The 17718-nt window shown below is 31.8% G+C and overlaps 1 protein-coding gene and 1 non-coding gene across 2 annotated transcripts in view; both read left to right on the plus strand.

The window, feature by feature from the left end:
* The first annotated feature begins 8019 nt into the window (after positions 1-8019).
* LOC123692439 (dual specificity testis-specific protein kinase 1) overlaps positions 8020-17718 on the plus strand; it is an 81423-nt gene continuing 71724 nt past the window's right edge. The window contains exon 1 of the mRNA XM_045637185.1: positions 8020-8741. Within this exon, the coding sequence (XP_045493141.1) occupies positions 8382-8741 (360 nt within the window). The 5' untranslated portion in view covers positions 8020-8381. The remainder of the gene's footprint in view (positions 8742-17718) is intronic.
* On the plus strand, positions 10778-10850 carry Trnak-cuu. The gene has a single exon. It is a non-coding gene; the product is annotated as a tRNA-Lys (tRNA).

Raw genomic sequence — 17718 nt, forward strand, 5'->3', positions numbered from 1 at the left:
AATAATGAAAGATATGCAAAAAAGTTGTACGCGTTTGACTAAAAATAAATACATGTAACGCCGCTTTTCGGTTGAGTATCGCGCGCTTGTGGAAAAATAAATACACGTGATATATTACTTTACCCCCCCTCCCCCTTGTGATATTTCGTGATGTTTTGATGGACCCCTCCCCCCCCCCCTTTTGAGCGGATTACGTGATTAATGGATAGCCCCTATCTTGTCCTGCGAGGTTGCCGGTGTTTTACAAGTAACCCTGTATATGTGTGTGTAAATAGGGATGGGTAGGTATCAATTGCATGTTGAACTATCGATAAGTTATGTAAATAAATATGTATCATAAGTAATTTTATGTTCAATAAGTTATTAAAGGAAAAATATATGAATAAAGTATAAATATGTAATTTTAAAATTGTTTACCAACTGAATATAGTTTGTTTATTCCATTTGAATGTTAAATATTATATAAGAAATTTTCTTGTATTAATTATAAGTACTTTAAAAAATATGTTTAATTGGAATATCAGAAACACGTGAGTACTTTTTAAATAATAAAGTTAATAAAATAAAAGATCGGGTTTAGTGCTATTTCTTTAGTAATAAATCAAACAATATTAATAATGTTTTAAAAATGGTAAAAAATATTAAGGAATAATTAATAACTTAAAATGATAATATAACTAGCTTTCCACCCGCGGCTTCGCACGCGTTTTCAGAGAAAACCCCGCATAGTTCCCTTTCCCGTGGGATTTCCGGGATAAAACCTATCCTATCTCTCAAGTTGGATCGAACTGCACATGGTGTGCGAATTTTATTATAATCGGTTAAGTGGTTTAGGAGTCCATTGAGGACAAACATTGTAACACGAGATTTATATATATTAAGATAAACAATATTAACAATTTTTTATTTAATTTTTTCCATTCTACTATCAAAATCTTCAAAATCAATTTAGCGGTTCTGAAAATATATCGTAACATTACATACTTTACATTTACACTATAATACATTCGCATTCATAATATAAGAAAGTGTATCATACAAAACACACCACAAATTTATTTATAATACATTTTTCTTAGACATTTTTAAAAAAGTTTTAATTTTAAAGTTAAATAAATAATTTGTTCAAATATAGTTGTTCTAGTAAACTTTATATTTAGTGCATGCAGTGCTCATTTTTTATTGGTTGTACATCATGTTCTATAATATTTTTTGTGTATTTTTATTATGTAATTTCATCGATGGATGTACAGCTGCTAATGAGCCTTAATAAATAAATAAATAAATAAATATCGAGTACAGCGTTGGTCAGGTCACATCACTACGATCACGTGGCGGCAGTGAGGCGCGCGACCGAGCCTGCGCGTGTCCGCCTCCCACCTACCCTTCACCCCCGCGATGCTAGATTTATTTTCATAAAAATAAGTAAAACTTTCGACTTACTGATGAAATCTATGATATTATTTAAAGAAACAAGAGGTAGATACGTTATCAACGCACCAAAACGTAAACCGTGAATTGGTCCTAATTGGGACCAGTGGAATCAGTCAGATTGTGACTTGTGACAGCGAACGCACATGCTGATATAAACGTTAAAATTATCAATAATGCCTTCTTGTGTGTTCAGAAAGTGCACAAATTACGATAATAAAATATAGAAAGATAGAGGGATATCATATCACAGGTAAATGTATTAAAATATTATAATTTTAGAGCAAAAATAACAATTTGCAATTATTAATGAATGACACTTGCTTGACACTTGTATTGAAATAATGAAAGGGATAAAACACTGTTTCAATCACTAGTGTGACAAAGCTAGCGCACACTGTGTTCAAAGATTATCATGTAGATACGATTATTGAAAATAGAACGGTTATTTTATTAATTTCGATTTGGGTAAATACTTGATTATTTTTATATTTAAATCCACACAGTGCATGTAATTAACAAATATATCTATTTATTATATACAATGAAATCGTGATGGCAAAAATGTTTGTTTGCAAAAATGATGTTGAATATACGTATATATTAAAGAAAAGATTATCGCTACTGACGAAATATGCTATTTGCTTTTCTGTAATTAGCTATTGAATATAAATTTTATTTGTGTTTTAGATAAAAAAGGCTTATACTTCATCCTTTCTTTTATTTCATACTTTTTTTCATCTAGGCACCACTATTATTATATCCTACAAGTTGGAGTGATAACCTTGTACGGGTTCCGGGAACTGCCTTAAAACGAATAGCGTAAGATCGGTCCGTATGGAGTTCTATAAGGAGGACTATGCTCAGCAGTGGGTGTTTATCGGGTGAAATGATGATGACCGAAAACGAACACCACAGCTAGTAATAAATGCTTAATACAGTTATATCTCCAAAAAAGTATTTTTCATTTTAATAAAACTTCATAATAATAATTAAATAGTAAATGAAATTGTCACATTTGTTTACGTGTGCAGGAAACGATACATCTATTTATTTATTTATTTATTTAAAAAATGGCTTACCAACTAGATACATAATTTTTTGTTCAAACAATTCAAAATTAACTTAAAATACACATTAGTATTTACGTATCTAAATTACAGGTAGGCACCGCTTTAACAATTTTTCATAAAAATTTAATTATAAAGATGAACTAAAAAGTAAAAACTTAAATTTTATACAGTTTGTTTAAAGTGTTAACAATATGCTTTTTGAACGAGCTTAGTTTTGAAAAATAAATATCTGTGTTATGATCAACTGTAAATATTCTATTATATAATTTTAAAATAAGTTGTAACGGGGAGTTCGAACCATATCTATTTTTTGAAAATTTTGTGTACATAGGGCAAAAAGTACTTAGCCGACAATTATAGATAGGCACCGAGAGACCAATTTGCGACAACAGTGATGGACAGTCTATCTCATTGTTCAATAATTTATGTAGGCATATAAGCTGTGACGCGCTTCTGCGCGCTTCCAAAGACTCCATTTTAAAAAAGTTTAGCTTTTCGCTATAATTTGTAAGAGTATTATTTTTGGTGATATAACTTAATCTATTAATAAATTTTTTTTGTACTGATTCAATACGAGTAATATATTTTTTATAGTAAGGGCACCAGACAACTGAGTTGTATTCAAGGTTGGACCTTACGAGAGAATTATAAAGTATTTTCATAGCGAGAGTAGATTTAAAATCCTGTGTATTACGAAAAATAAAACCTAGCATTTTAAAACTTTTGCGAACCACCAGATCTATATGTGTATCAAATCTGCATTCCTCATCTAATGTAATACCTAAGTCTTTAAGATTGTACTTTTGATTAATAGCAATATCATCAATTTTATAAGTTGTTTTGAATCTAACATGTTTTCTGGACAGTTTTATAAAATTACATTTACTTCCATTCAGTTGCATTAGGTTATTCTTACACCAAAGTGATACTCGATTTATATCATCCTGCAGTTTTTGTTGGTCGTGAGAGCAATTTACCGATCTGAAAAGTTTTAAGTCGTCCGCATAAATTTCATATTCAGATTCCAAGATAACATTCGTAATGTCGTTTATAAATAATGTAAACAATAATGGGCCTAGATGGGAGCCTTGGGGAACTCCAGATAACTGATAATATTCTTTAGACTGATATCCGCTAAGCCTAACTATTTGTGGTCTAAGGTATAAGTAAGACTGCAACCAGAGTAAAACCTGTTCTGAAAGACAAAAAGTGTCCCTAAGTTTTTTTATTAGCAGATGGTGATTCACTGTATCAAAGGCCTTACTGAAATCAGTATAGATTACGTCGACCTCATTACCGTCACTTATTTTTGTTATTGCTGAGTTAGTGAAACTTAGCAAGTTGGTAAGTGTCGAACGTTTTTTTGTGAAACCATGCTGGTTCACAGAAATAAGACTCTTGGTGTGCCACGATATGTAACCATAAACGAAAGACTCAAAAATTTTCGCGGGTATCGATAACAATGTAATAGGCCGATAATTTTTTACTTCACACTTATCCCCCTGTTTAAAAATTGGCACTATCAAACCTTTTTTCCAAAAAGTTGGAAATATTCCGCTGTTTAGGGATTTATTATAAATTATAGATAGAGGAACTGACAATTCCGTTGCACATCTTTTGTAAAATACCGTACTGATACCGTCATGACCCGAACCTTTATTAATATCGAGTAATTGTAATTTACGTTTGACCTCCCGTTCATTAATATTTACGTTATTACGAGCACACATTGTTAAAGATGAAAGTACGTTTTGTGACGACATGGATGACGATGATTGACTGTATACCGAAGAAAAATGTTCAACAAATAAGTTTGCTATTCCATTACCATCATTTGCCGATTTATCATTAAGTACCATAACAGATGGAAAGTTGCAGGCATGACTCCTCTTAGATTTTATGTAGGTCCAAAAGGTTTTAGGATTTTTTAATATATCGCCCTGTATTTTAGTTATATAATCATCATAAGACTTATCTAATATAATGCGAGTTCTATTTTTTAATAAATTATACTGCAGTTTATCCATTTCGTTTTTATATATTTTATAGCGTTTACGATATTTTTCTTTTTCACCTAACAATTTAATAAGCCTATTTGTGAACCAGGGAGGATACTTAGAGTTGCGTCTTTGCTTAAGTGGAACGTATTGCTTTATTAAATTTCGCAAGATAGAATAAAATTCGGAAACCATAGTATTTACATCCATGTCGTAGGGTAGCCTTGATGTCCAATCAATCACAGATAGATCATGCTTAATATTATCATATTTACCATTGAAAAAATTGAATATGTCATTCCGTTCAGTGACGTTGTGTTTTAGGTACAGAGGTGTTTCCAAACTAACATTTATGATTAGAGGGGGATGATATCTATCAACCATGGATATGGGCTCCAATGCTTCCGTGACTATGACATTATTTAAATTTGATAATACCAGATCTAATATTCTATTATTACAGTTAACAATGGCATTATATTGTTTATTGTTACAGAAAGCCATGAAGTCAATAAGCGAAACTGCAGTCGGGTTATTAGAATTATGTGGACACAAAAAATTGTCGTAATGTTCTTTTCTAATCCAACTTAAATTACTACCCATATTAAAGTCACCAACAATCAGGTGGTTTACCGACTGATTAGCAGCAATGGAAGATTTATTTAAAAAGTTTTCTAGAACCGCACTATTAATGGGGGGAGGAATATAGACCGCACATAAACTTATTCTCTGCAATCCATTTGTAGTAGGAAATTCTATTGCTACCCATAAATCCTCAGCAATACTTTCAAAATTAGTCATTCTAAAAGATTTCACTGATTTATGCACGGCAATGAGTACACCACCACCCTCTTTATCCCTAAATAATGAGTTAGACTGTCTATCCCTTCTGTAAATTTCATAACGATTATCAAGTATTTCTCCATCAAATATATTATGGTTAAGCCATGTTTCAGTCAATACAATTATTAAGTAGTTATTTGCCAGTACGTTTTTGTGAATCTCAAGTAGCTTAGTTCTCATTCCCCTGATGTTTTGGTAATAAATACTTGGTTCAATTTGTTTTTTAATGTTTCGAACTCGATTCATAATACAAAATAAAAATAAAAAAATACAAAAAAAAAATACAATAGATATAGAGCAAAATAAAAATTAAGTTGTATCTCTCTTAACTTGGAAAAAAAAATATATAATTAATCACCGAATTATTTGAGTAGCTGTTGAAGGTGATCAATACTTAGGATATTCCTTGCAGGACTCGCCTCCTCTTTACGAATAAAAATTTTCCCGTTTCGCACCCAAACAAATTTATAACCGTTCCTCTTAGCCTGTTTACGTGTTTCAGCATGCAGATGTTTGTTTGCCAGTGTCAGATGTTCATTCACGTATACTGGTGATTCAGGACCGGATATGGCCAGAAGAGATGATGATAGTTTTTTGTCTTTATGGGATTTATTGTAATTAATAACAGCTGCAAGGAAATTATCCCGGATGAACTTGTTAGGAAACTGACATACAAGATTTCTTGGTTTCTTGGATTCCCTATTAGACTTGGCAACTCTCGTGGCAATTAGTATATCTCTTGGCGATGAAAGGTTATATCCAACAACGTTACAGATTTGTTCAACAATTTTGATCGTGTTCTCGTTTTTGTGTTCCGGAATACCAACTATTTCTACGTTGCTTTGCCGTGCAAATTGTTCCATAGACGATAATCGGTATTGTAAATCATTTAATGTTGTGCTTAAGATGTCTTTTTCAGCGCGGAGAGAAACTATTTCGTCTGTTTTTGAATTAACAACGTCTAGTAATTCGTCGTATTGGTTATTAAGCAATGTTGTAGTTTCCTCTAGAAGTTGCACTTGTTGTTTAATCGGTTCTAATTCACAAGTCAAAACTTCTCGAATAATGCTTGGTAACTCCTTTCGAATAGCGTCAATAATCTTTTCCTCAATTTTGCTTATAATATTTGGCGGGAGAATATTTGAATCTTGCGCGTTGTTAATAGCCTGAGTTACAAGAGCTGTAGTAGTGTTACCGACTTTCGTATTTGGAGAACAAATCGGGCATACCCACTGGGATCTTGGCTTAGAATCGCTTCGCTGACTAACACAGTCGTTATGATAATGTTTTCCACATTTTATACATTTGAGCCTTTTTTGCGTTACAAGTATTGTTATTAAACACTTAGCGCATTCTAAAGGCATAATGAAAATATAAATTAAAAATTAAAATTAAAAATAATAAATCTTTTAAGACCGTGGTGATTTGATCCTGGATTCGTCGAGTCGCTCATTGAAGTTCGTCCGCAGAGCTATTCGTCAGTTACTTGCTGAGGCGAATTAGACAATCATATGTGACTTATGTTCTTGAATACAACACGAATAGATGGGTGGTGGACGAGAATTATTTTTAGATCCACCTCCAAGTTGTATAAAAGTCACTTACATGTAAATTCAGTGTAGTTTATTCTTCGAAACATAAACAAATCAGTGAAGTGTTTACTTAAGTTAATATCACAGTTTCATAGTCGGATTTTAAACTTCGAAGTGAACAACAATTTATTACGATTGAGGTATTTTAAACTATTAAAATTGAATTAAAACAACGAGAACCGTGTACACACTTTGACAATTTTTGACAGAATCTATAACATTGAACCTTCTGTGTCGTTAGTCTATGCCAATTGCCATGGCAACTATTTGTTTATTTATATTTAATTGGTGAATTCTTATGACTTTTGCTTACACCTGCGCGGAAGTGACAAACTATCTTTGTCTTTTTTGTTTATATCATTTTATTATAGCCATCTCTCTTATACAGTCTGTCAATGTAATAAATTAAGTAAAATGAAACTTGTATTTGTGTGTGCCTGACACTGCATATGAAGCATTTTTTTTGGATATATTGTGAGTATATATAACGTATCTATACAAAAAATATCATTGGATGAAATGTGATAGTGGATTTCAATTTTGTGTATTTTTTAGTATCGTTTTTGCAAGATAGAACTGCACATTTCACCATATTTTGTTCGTAAATATGAAAAAAAATCCAGAGCAACGCACTGCGTGAGCACTCAACCACGACTGCGAGCGCTCGCGGCGGGAGCGTCGTGTTGTTCCCACCTGTGCCTACTGTTCCCACTTGGTTGTTCGCACTCTATAGATAGTATATATACTCTAAGTGTCAAACTGACATTTTATGAATGTCATTTTTGACACTCTTTCTTTATCTGTGGAAATTAAATTATTCCCAGTCTAACATTAAAAAAGAGAGCATTCAGCGAATTAACTCTTTAATTAATTCATTTATTTACACGAACACAATATACGTACAAATTAATTTTTCACATTGAATATAAATACTATTAATTTTTAATGTTTGATTAAATTATTTCGTAACCATTCCTAAACGAAGGGAACAGAGCTGCCAACATTTTCAAACGTAGCAACATTTTAGCCAACATTAACAAACGTAATGTCATGTCATGTGTGGTCGCTGTTGGGTCGCTGTATTATTGCTCGCTTTGCTTCTGGTTTTCGTAACTTTGCTTGTGTACGCGCGTCGTCAGTCAATGAGACTGATCGTTTTGAACGTTTCTTGTTTAACAAAACAAACTGATTCAAATAATAAAAAATAAATTAAATCTTAAATAAAACCAAACGAAAACACAAAATAAAACTCGAATGCGTCGTAGATATGTGAAAGTGACAGTCGTTTAATATCGAATTCTTTTTTTGTGTGAAATAACAATGTTAATTCGCATAGTTTCAAGTACCGCCACATAAACATTGTGAAGCGAATGTTATTATGTGTGATCGGGGATCATTATGTTCGAAGTGGGATAAACCATACGAGTTTATGATTATCTACTAGAATGCAAGACGAGTATTTGGAGACTTCGACGAGGAACTTCGAGCGGCGGCGGCCTACGAAGGTGTTGAAGATAGCAGAGAGTTTTACTAACTTGGATGAGACTGCTAAGTCGGGACGATTCGTGCGTGGCCCTCATTCGAGGACCGGGAGACGGTACCTGGAGAACGGTGGTAGGAATAAGCGCGGGTGTTGTGATGATGATTGTGCGGAGTCGAGTGCTAGTGATGGTGAAAAACTTGGTGATCGAAGAGTCACGGGCTCGTCGTGCACGGCCCTTCGGACTGCTGTAGCTGCTCTGTATCCATTTGACGACTTCATCTTGGAGAAGATCGGGTCAGGATTTTTCTCTGAAGTTTTTAAAGTAAGTGCTAAAATTTTACTATGCCTCATTGGTGGTTTTATGTAGGATGTTCAACACATGTTCATTTTTACTTAAATATCTAAATGCAACTTGGCTAAGAATAATTATTGGTACTAAATTCCAATAGGTTTTGCTAAATTTCAATCTATGTCTAATATACTACTGTAAAGTGCTATTCTGTTTTCACTAAAACATTTAAAGTATTATTTATAATATAACTACACAATAAACTAACATAACACGAAGCATGTCCAACAAACAGTACTTAAAAACATACTGATGTCTTATACTCCAAGTCACCTCTTTTTATAAAAAGCATTTATTTATCATGGAAATGTTACTGAAAAACTATCGGGAATCAAACAAATTTAACTGTCATTGAAAATAGTAAAAACATTCATTCAGAATATTTCAAGTATAGCATACATCAGTTGTGAGATAACATATTATAATGAATAGAGGTAGTATTAATACACATCTTGTAACTTACTTCTGAGTTCTGACCTCACATGTTACCTATTTATAGATATAGCAGCTGTTTACTTTTACTAAGGCTTCAGTATTTTATATAATATCATATCCCTATGTTGACAATTTAATAATCTATCGGTTTTAAATTAACAGTTATAGCTTGTTAGTTAATGATTATTCCGTTTTTGCAAGACACAAATTAAGTAATGTATAAATAATAAATGATTATGCAAACTTAATTTACTAATTATTCTCCATAAAAAACTATTTAACCGTGCCTTACAATTATTGTGACTAAAAAGCAGATTACACAGTAATAATAGTAAGTAATGTTGCAAACAAAACTAATGTAACAGAGATTTATTTTTAACCAATTTTACAATTAAGTAAACAAATGTAAAATAGATTTGTGTAAATGCAAACTAAATAGAAGCTAATTTTAAATAGTTATTCAGCCTTGTCAATGACCTTGGCCATGCTAAACATTTGGTGGACAATTGGTTTTGTTATTTGAATATTGTAGTTGTCAGTGACCTTTTGATATACTAGTTAATGTTTCTGCCAAGCGTTAATTTGATTCACATGTATGTTATGGGTTTAATACTTTAAAATTGTTTTAAAGATTTTACATACTGATTTTACATCTGGATTCTATATAATTAGCATTGCCTTGTGCCAATGAATTTAGTTGTGCTAATTGTTACCTAAACAGAATTTATAACATCTCTGAAATTGATAGTCCTACTCTATAATATTATAAATGCAAAAGTATGTGAGGATGGATGTAAATTTGTATGTGTATGATTGTATGTGTATGTTTGTTACTCGTTCACGCAAATACCACAGAACTAATTACAATGTTATTTAGCACACATATAGAGGGTAACTTGGATTATCACATAGGATAGGTTTTATCCTGGAAATCCCACGGGAAGGGAACTATGCTGGTTTTTTGTGGAAAGCTAATTTATTTTATTTAGTATTCATTACTCGAGTCTTATTATCATGCAAGTGTATAGAAAATACCTTTAAATTATTTAATATAGTTATTACCTACTGGATAATGAAAAACATGATAGTACATTTGTCACGGTACAAGTTCAGTGTTAGTACAAGTGAATTTGTATGAAAGGACATGCCATAGCGATAACATCATGTGTTTGCTTTTCTTTGTGGAAATTGTATTTCAATGTCAGTATATGACTGATTTATTTCATGTGTATCGATACCTTAGGTAAATGATTTGTGTAGAGGTGATATGTAATTTGATATTGAGAGAATTAATATTTAATTAATTTGAAAAGCGAAATATTGCTAAAATATCTTATGATTTTAGTACCTTTATAGCACATAATGTTTTTATTTTAATGGTACTTTTATTTCCAGAATACATTAAAGTGCTTAATTAAATTTAAAAAAATGTTTTTTTTTTACTTATGTAAATATTAATCGGTCAAAAACGTTCCGTTATTTACGTTGCGTTATCGAAATATTTCAACTATGTGCTTACCACCTTTCGTTATCATATTACGTAAATGTTCGATAATTTCAACAACATCGGTACAGCCCGGCTAGCTCAGTCGGTAGAGCATGAGACTCTTAATCTCAGGGTCGTGGGTTCGAGCCCCACGTTGGGCGATCACTCTTTTTATTTTTATATTTATTTATGACGAATGTTTTTTTTTACTTATTTATGTACATTTATTAAATATCGTTTAAATTTAACACGCAACTTTTTTTTTTCATAATATTATGGTCATATATTTGTTTAATATTATCATTAATTATTATCGATTATCATATTATGTAATGTTATTACACAGCCTATATTTTGATTAACTTTCTACTTAAAAATGTCATACATAAATACATACTATTATGTGGAAGATTACTTACGAAATCCATAACTTACTTTAATACTAGATAGTGTAAAAATTAAGAATAAAATAAATGAAATGTTTTCTATCACGGAAGAATGTTTGTCACAACTCACAACAAAAGACGTTTAGGTTCAAGGTATAAAGGAAGCAGATTTAACGTATACAGGATGTTGCCTTCGCTCTAAGCAAGGTTTGCGACTCTAATGTAACTATCGCGAATGATTCACGATTATTTATTTTTGTAGTTATGTGCACTCCGATATGCGTCCAACTATTGTGTAAATGGAGGGTATTTTTAGAAGGCATATATTTTGTCAGAGTTATTTAAATATATAGAGTCGTCATTAAAAATATAAAAGTTATCATTATTATTTGGTATTTGGAACATTTGAGATTTAACGAATGGCCCGTCAAAGAGCTTGAGATATTAGTGAAGATTGTACCTACGCAATCACTATGAAATTTGTTACATGTTTTCATGTGTAAAAAGTACATGCAAATAGCTAGATAATAAATTAACGTATGTCTATCGCGAGTGTCCTAACCTCGACCGCATTACGTCGGTTCGTCTGAGACACATTAAAAATTCCTTAGATAATAAATTTAATTGCTCAAGATAGTAAACAAGACGGTTGATAGTGGACATCACGAATCACGATATATAATTTTGGTACTAAAGAAAGTACGAAATTACCTGAGTTTTGTATGCGTTATCTCGGGATTTACTGCATCCTTATTTTTTATGACAGTTTTGAAGGTGATAGGAGTTGACAGAGGATTGGAGGTTGTCACTGTTTTGATAAAGAAAATTATTTCTTTCATTTGTCTAAAGCTGGCGGGTCACTATAGATCATACATTTCTTTCTTTGGGTTTAAAAAATTGTAAATATGTGTCTTTTGGTTTCTGCAACCATTTTCTTTGTTTTCGTACATTCGCCTTTTTATCGATTCGAAAACAATTACTTTAAATCTAATATATAAAAATCAATGCCACTTTTCGTTGTAATTCCATAACTCGAGAACGGCTGAACCGATTTCGATAATTCTTTTTTTATTATATTCCTTGAAGTACGAGGATGGTTCTTATGTAGAGAAAACGTAAACATGTACCACGGGCGAAGCCGGGGCGGACCGCTAGTATTATAATATAATCAACATTTCTCAATATGTATTTCCTTTACTATCCACTTCTCAAGCGTCATTGATAATAAAATACAATGCATTGCAAAATTTCGTTTCTCATTCTCCGACAGCTCAATTAAAACGAGCAATCAATGTTAGTCGGTTCTATACAGAGGTATCACTATAAAATATTAAATTGCACTATAGCGCAGATACAATCCTAACAATTATCATTCGATTTTAGTTATACCGTTACATGTAATACATTAAGGGGATCCTTGTGTGAATTTATGCTTATTGGTTCTGCATTATCTTCTCGTTCGTATGCTATAACAATTATGTCATGTATCTTATTATACGGACGGCCTTTAATAACCTCAACGATAAAGGCATTTCGATAAAACCTTGTAAAATTACTATGTACAATAATTATCACTTTATTTATAGAAGTGATGTCGAATTTCACTGCCTTGTCGAGATGTAAACAACGAGTTGAAATTATATGAAAGTTAAACATTAATTACGGCTATGGTGATACTTATCTCGAGGGATTTTATCTTCCATTTTTAGATAAATAGATTGATTACAATTGATAAGATTTATAATGATTAGAAAGTAATGAACACTTATTTCAGGGACATAAATGAATTGTAGACGAATTGTATCTGGTAATGAACTTTGAAGATCGCATTTGTAAGTAACATACCCTGTTTTACTTGTTTATGTTTTATTTAGTTAGGTTAGGTTATTACTGCGTACAAAATATTGTTATTCCAGTGTGCCCTCACCATCGAATTTAGTGTCCCATTCATACATATCTGTTGAAATTGTTCTTTATACATCCGCTTTCGTACATTTATTGAAGAACAAATTCCGAAGGGACTTCGAAAACACCTCGCGAAAGACAGTATTATGCGGACAAACCGGTCAAGCTTGGAGCCGTGTCCGCTGTTCCGAATTCTTGGCCTTCACCTAAATCACGATATAATGGGCCCGAAATAAAAACATCACAGTGGTGACTTGCTCCAATGTTGCCGTTTGTTCAATTATGTTTGGGAGAAGTCGGCGTTATTCTGCTATTGTCCTTTTATTTGTTAAACCTTGAAGATAGGGGAATTAAACGGGGTGGGTTGTTTTCATAAATATCGGAAAGAAGGCTATTGTTGCTGTTTGATAAAACAATAGTGGACTTATCCTCATTCTTTCATTGAATAAAAATGTTTGTCAGATATCGCGATAATCACGTATAGTTAATAGCAAAAATCAATTGGCCAATGTCGATTGCTTTCATTTTTATCACTCTATAATTAATTACCATTAATCCCATAGTCATCTATACTAAACTGCACGATTCACATCTGAATATTATTAAACTGCAGTCGCATACATCATGCATGCATTATAAGGTATCGCAAGTCCACTAGTAGAATGTACACACATACCCATAAGTGTCCGGATCCCCGTAATAAGCTCTTCGTCGAACAGGTTTGGGATGTAAATAGCCAGCCACGAGCGCGGTTAATTTTGCAATTTCATTTTTATTAAGCCTGCAGCGTCTTAAAATCGCATGCCTTGGAGTGGTTATTAAGCTTGCATCTGCTCGCATTCTTGTGACACGGGTATTAAAACCTATGACGTAGGTGCATTCATTAATTTCTAGGCATGTCGTGTTCCTGTAATGTTTAATAAAATTTACTTACATTTTTTTCTATAAGACGATAACTTAGTATAATACATATTAGTTATTAATCTGAGTATCTTACCTTAGTGTGACTTTCACATCTTTTCGTTGATATAAGTCTATAAGTCTACCTTAGTATATTATTATGAGTAGGTATCTTACCTTACTGTGACTTCCTTCTTTACTCATATTATCCTTTTTAACAATGTTTCAAAGGTGTTATTCAACCTTAACCAGGATACAGAAGCATGCAATTTTATGTACGTGAGTGCTAACAAATTCCATAGATTTGAATTCCATAGAAGTTTAAATGTATAATCTGTTACAATATTCGTGGGAGTATTCAACTCCAAAATACATATTAACAAAATAACTTTAGCTTAACCACACGGGAGCATGTTTCGTTGTTAATTACGTTAGTTGCTAATTAAGTCGACATCGTCGTTCCTCAAGAGATCATGAACGTGTCGATATTAACAGTTACAGTTTAAAGCGTATCATACTTGCGTGTGCCATTTATTGGTGTATATTCTATGTGATGTGCATTTGCATGTGCGCACACGCTAAACTTTTACTGGGCAATCAGTGGACACGACCGACGACACGACCGACACGACAGTGGACCGACACGATGTAGTGGTGGTAATTAACATAGCAGCGCCACTTTTCATTTTAATGTTACGTTGGTGGTATTGAATTTGCATTGCGTTACGGGTGGTACTTTGAAATATCAATGCGATTAATTGTTTTTTATTATAAGATTTTATAGAATAAATTCTGTGGTAAGTATTTTATACGGAGCAAAAATGATATGAACGGCAGAAATATACGTGAGAAAGATTGTTCGACTTGCCATCATCGAGTTAATTATTTCTTTATGCTTTTTTTTGCTTCTTTTTTGTATCTGTTGCTGTAAGATGTAAGCAAAATTGTGGTTATTTATATCAAGAGTCAAGACTTAGTTACAGAAGTATATTTTCACATCCAATTACACATAAAATCAAATGACAAAGAAAATATATTATAAAGTTTGTAGTTATAAATAGAGAACATGACGCACGCACATGAATAATATAATATATCAATTGCTGATAAGAAGGTTATTGTCGGTTTTTGCATAAATGTATATTATACAAACGTACATCAAATATGCCGCTTCTGGATGATAATAATAATAATTAATAGGCAATCAATAATCATGTATGATAATAATTAATTATTATAGGGGAAATCAAAATATTTTGTTGGTTGTAACTAAATAAATTTACTGCGGTAGTTTCATATTTAGTCGGTTATCAGTGCAATAAAAGTAGTATTTTTGCCAAGAGATATAGAATATCTAAGTTACTGAAGACTGTGAATTTCGACCGAAACATCCATACTTTGTCAAAGTTGAGTCGTAAACCCAATAAATTTTCTAAAAATATCCTAATCACAGAATAATTAAATAAAAATAACAAGCTGGTATTTTTACAAACAGATTAGAGAATAAAGATTTATTAATTACTCATCAATAATCCGGAGATAATAAACTGATAACGTTTTAATTTATCGTTTCGTTGATATGCAATAAATCCATACTAATATTATAAATGCGAAAGTAACTCTGTCTGTCTGTCTGTTACTCAATCACGCCTTAACTACTGAACCAATTTGCATGAAATTTGGTATAGAGATATTTTGATACCCGAGGATACATAGGATAGGTTTTATCCCGGAAATCCTACGGGAACAGGTTTTTCTTTGAAAACGCGGGCGAAGCCGCGGGCGGAAAGCTAGTATAAAATATACCTCGTCATTGCTTATTTCGGCCATCTGACACTTCATGTTTTTAAGATAACTTTTTTTAGATGTCTATACATACCTATAATAAATCTGTAGAAGGGTCAATTCTGTACATTGAAAATATTGAAAAAATAAATATAGGTCTACCAGAATCTGATGGCATATTTAAGAAATAAAAGATTTTCATATGGCAACTTATTTGACAACTATTAAATTGATTGTCAAATTATTTGTCTTTTTTGCAGTTGATGAATAATTTTTAGGATTTTGTCTAAAAAATCTTCGAAAATGTCGAAAAAGCCGCTGCGATCACAAGCAAGAGGTGTTGTTTATAATGTGTATAGAAAAACATTCGATGAAGAAGGGTCGAACACATCACAATTTTCAATTTTGAAGATTTCATTGGTAAATTGGACTTGCCCGTTTTGATACTTTAAATTAAAAAATATTATACATAATATGTAGGTAACTATAGTATCTATTGTTTGTTGATTAGAATATAATTTTATGAAAACTTATTACAGGAGTTTCCAATACGGCTATTCGTCAAATCCAAGCTGTCCAAGTCTCGTCTCGTCTGTCAATTTTATAATGGGTGTATCTGTTAATACTTACGAAAATAAACATAGTTTTATTTTATTTTTATTTTATTTTATAAAAAAATTATAAGCAGTTTTGATCTACATTATCATTATATCGATATTTTCTGGTAATGAATGAAATATACATATGTGTAAATAATAATAATATGTACAACCTGTATAAAAGTAATATGTATAAAAAATAAAAATAAAAATCATTTATTGAACAAGCTTCCTTACATCAGAATATAGACCCCAGACTCCCAATATAGCTTTCGCTGTGTTTCAGGAGTCTGTGCCTTCCCGATACATTACATCAGAATAGTTCAATATTAATTAGTTACAAAAGAAAATTTTTACTTAATGTTGACAGATGAAAAATAATAATAAATTATAATAATATTTAAAACAATTTAGTTCCATAATATTTAGCAAATAGAATAATTAAGACAATTAAAATAATTAACACAATTAAAACAATTAATACAATCAAATAATTGTATAATATTATACATGTAAGTATGTACCTACATAATATTAAGTGGATATTTCGTTATTAAGTACAGTAATGTACTTCGTCCACTTATGTAATGTATCTAATGATATTGAGGACAAAATAAAAAATAAGCAGTATCAAGATCGTTCAGTCCATTTTCCCTAGGTTTGCACACTCAAAATTTTGATTTCCCTAATTGCTAAAGTGTTACTGGATCGATACCAAGCCCAAATATGTGATTAAAAAAAGTTTTGTCTGTCTGTCTGTATGTTCAGGCATCACGTGAAAACTAACGGTTCGATTTCGATGAAACTTGGTATAATTATACCTTATTATCCTGGGCGTAAAATAGGATACTTTTTATCCCGGAAAAATACGTAGAAAAAAAAATTAATCTTAATTTTTCTTAATTTTTCCGCGCGGACGGAGTCGCGGGCGGAAGCTAGTTTTATAAATAAAAAAGAAAACATACAGTTGTTACATTAGCCCGCATGCATAACGAATTTATAGGTTAATCGTAATTGTATGTATCGTAAACAGCCTTGTTTGAAGGCTGCGTTTTATCGAGTACCTATTTGATAAACGTCTTGTACACAATTATAGTTGAAACTATTATTATTTGTTCGTTACTAATTAGGAAATTTTGACACGCCTATATAGCAACTTAAACCTGTGCCTATTTCAAGACTATTACAGATAAGCATGTGAGTAACGTGAGTTATTTTTAGGAAATATAAATTCGAATGTTGTTCCAATAAATTACACCTAATCAAATACGTACGATTGTATGACGTAACGTTATTATAAGTATGATATAGGATATTATCACCAGGTGGACATAAAATAGTGTAACCATTATTACGATTGTAAAGCAAGTCAAAATTAAAGTATGAGTCCGCATTTATCTTAAGTGCAGAGGTAACAAACATAGTCCTGGCAATAGATACAAGTACACAGACGT

The sequence above is a fragment of the Colias croceus genome, chromosome 6, assembly GCF_905220415.1.
Source record: "Colias croceus chromosome 6, ilColCroc2.1".
NCBI classification, from domain to species: Eukaryota; Metazoa; Arthropoda; class Insecta; order Lepidoptera; family Pieridae; genus Colias; species Colias croceus.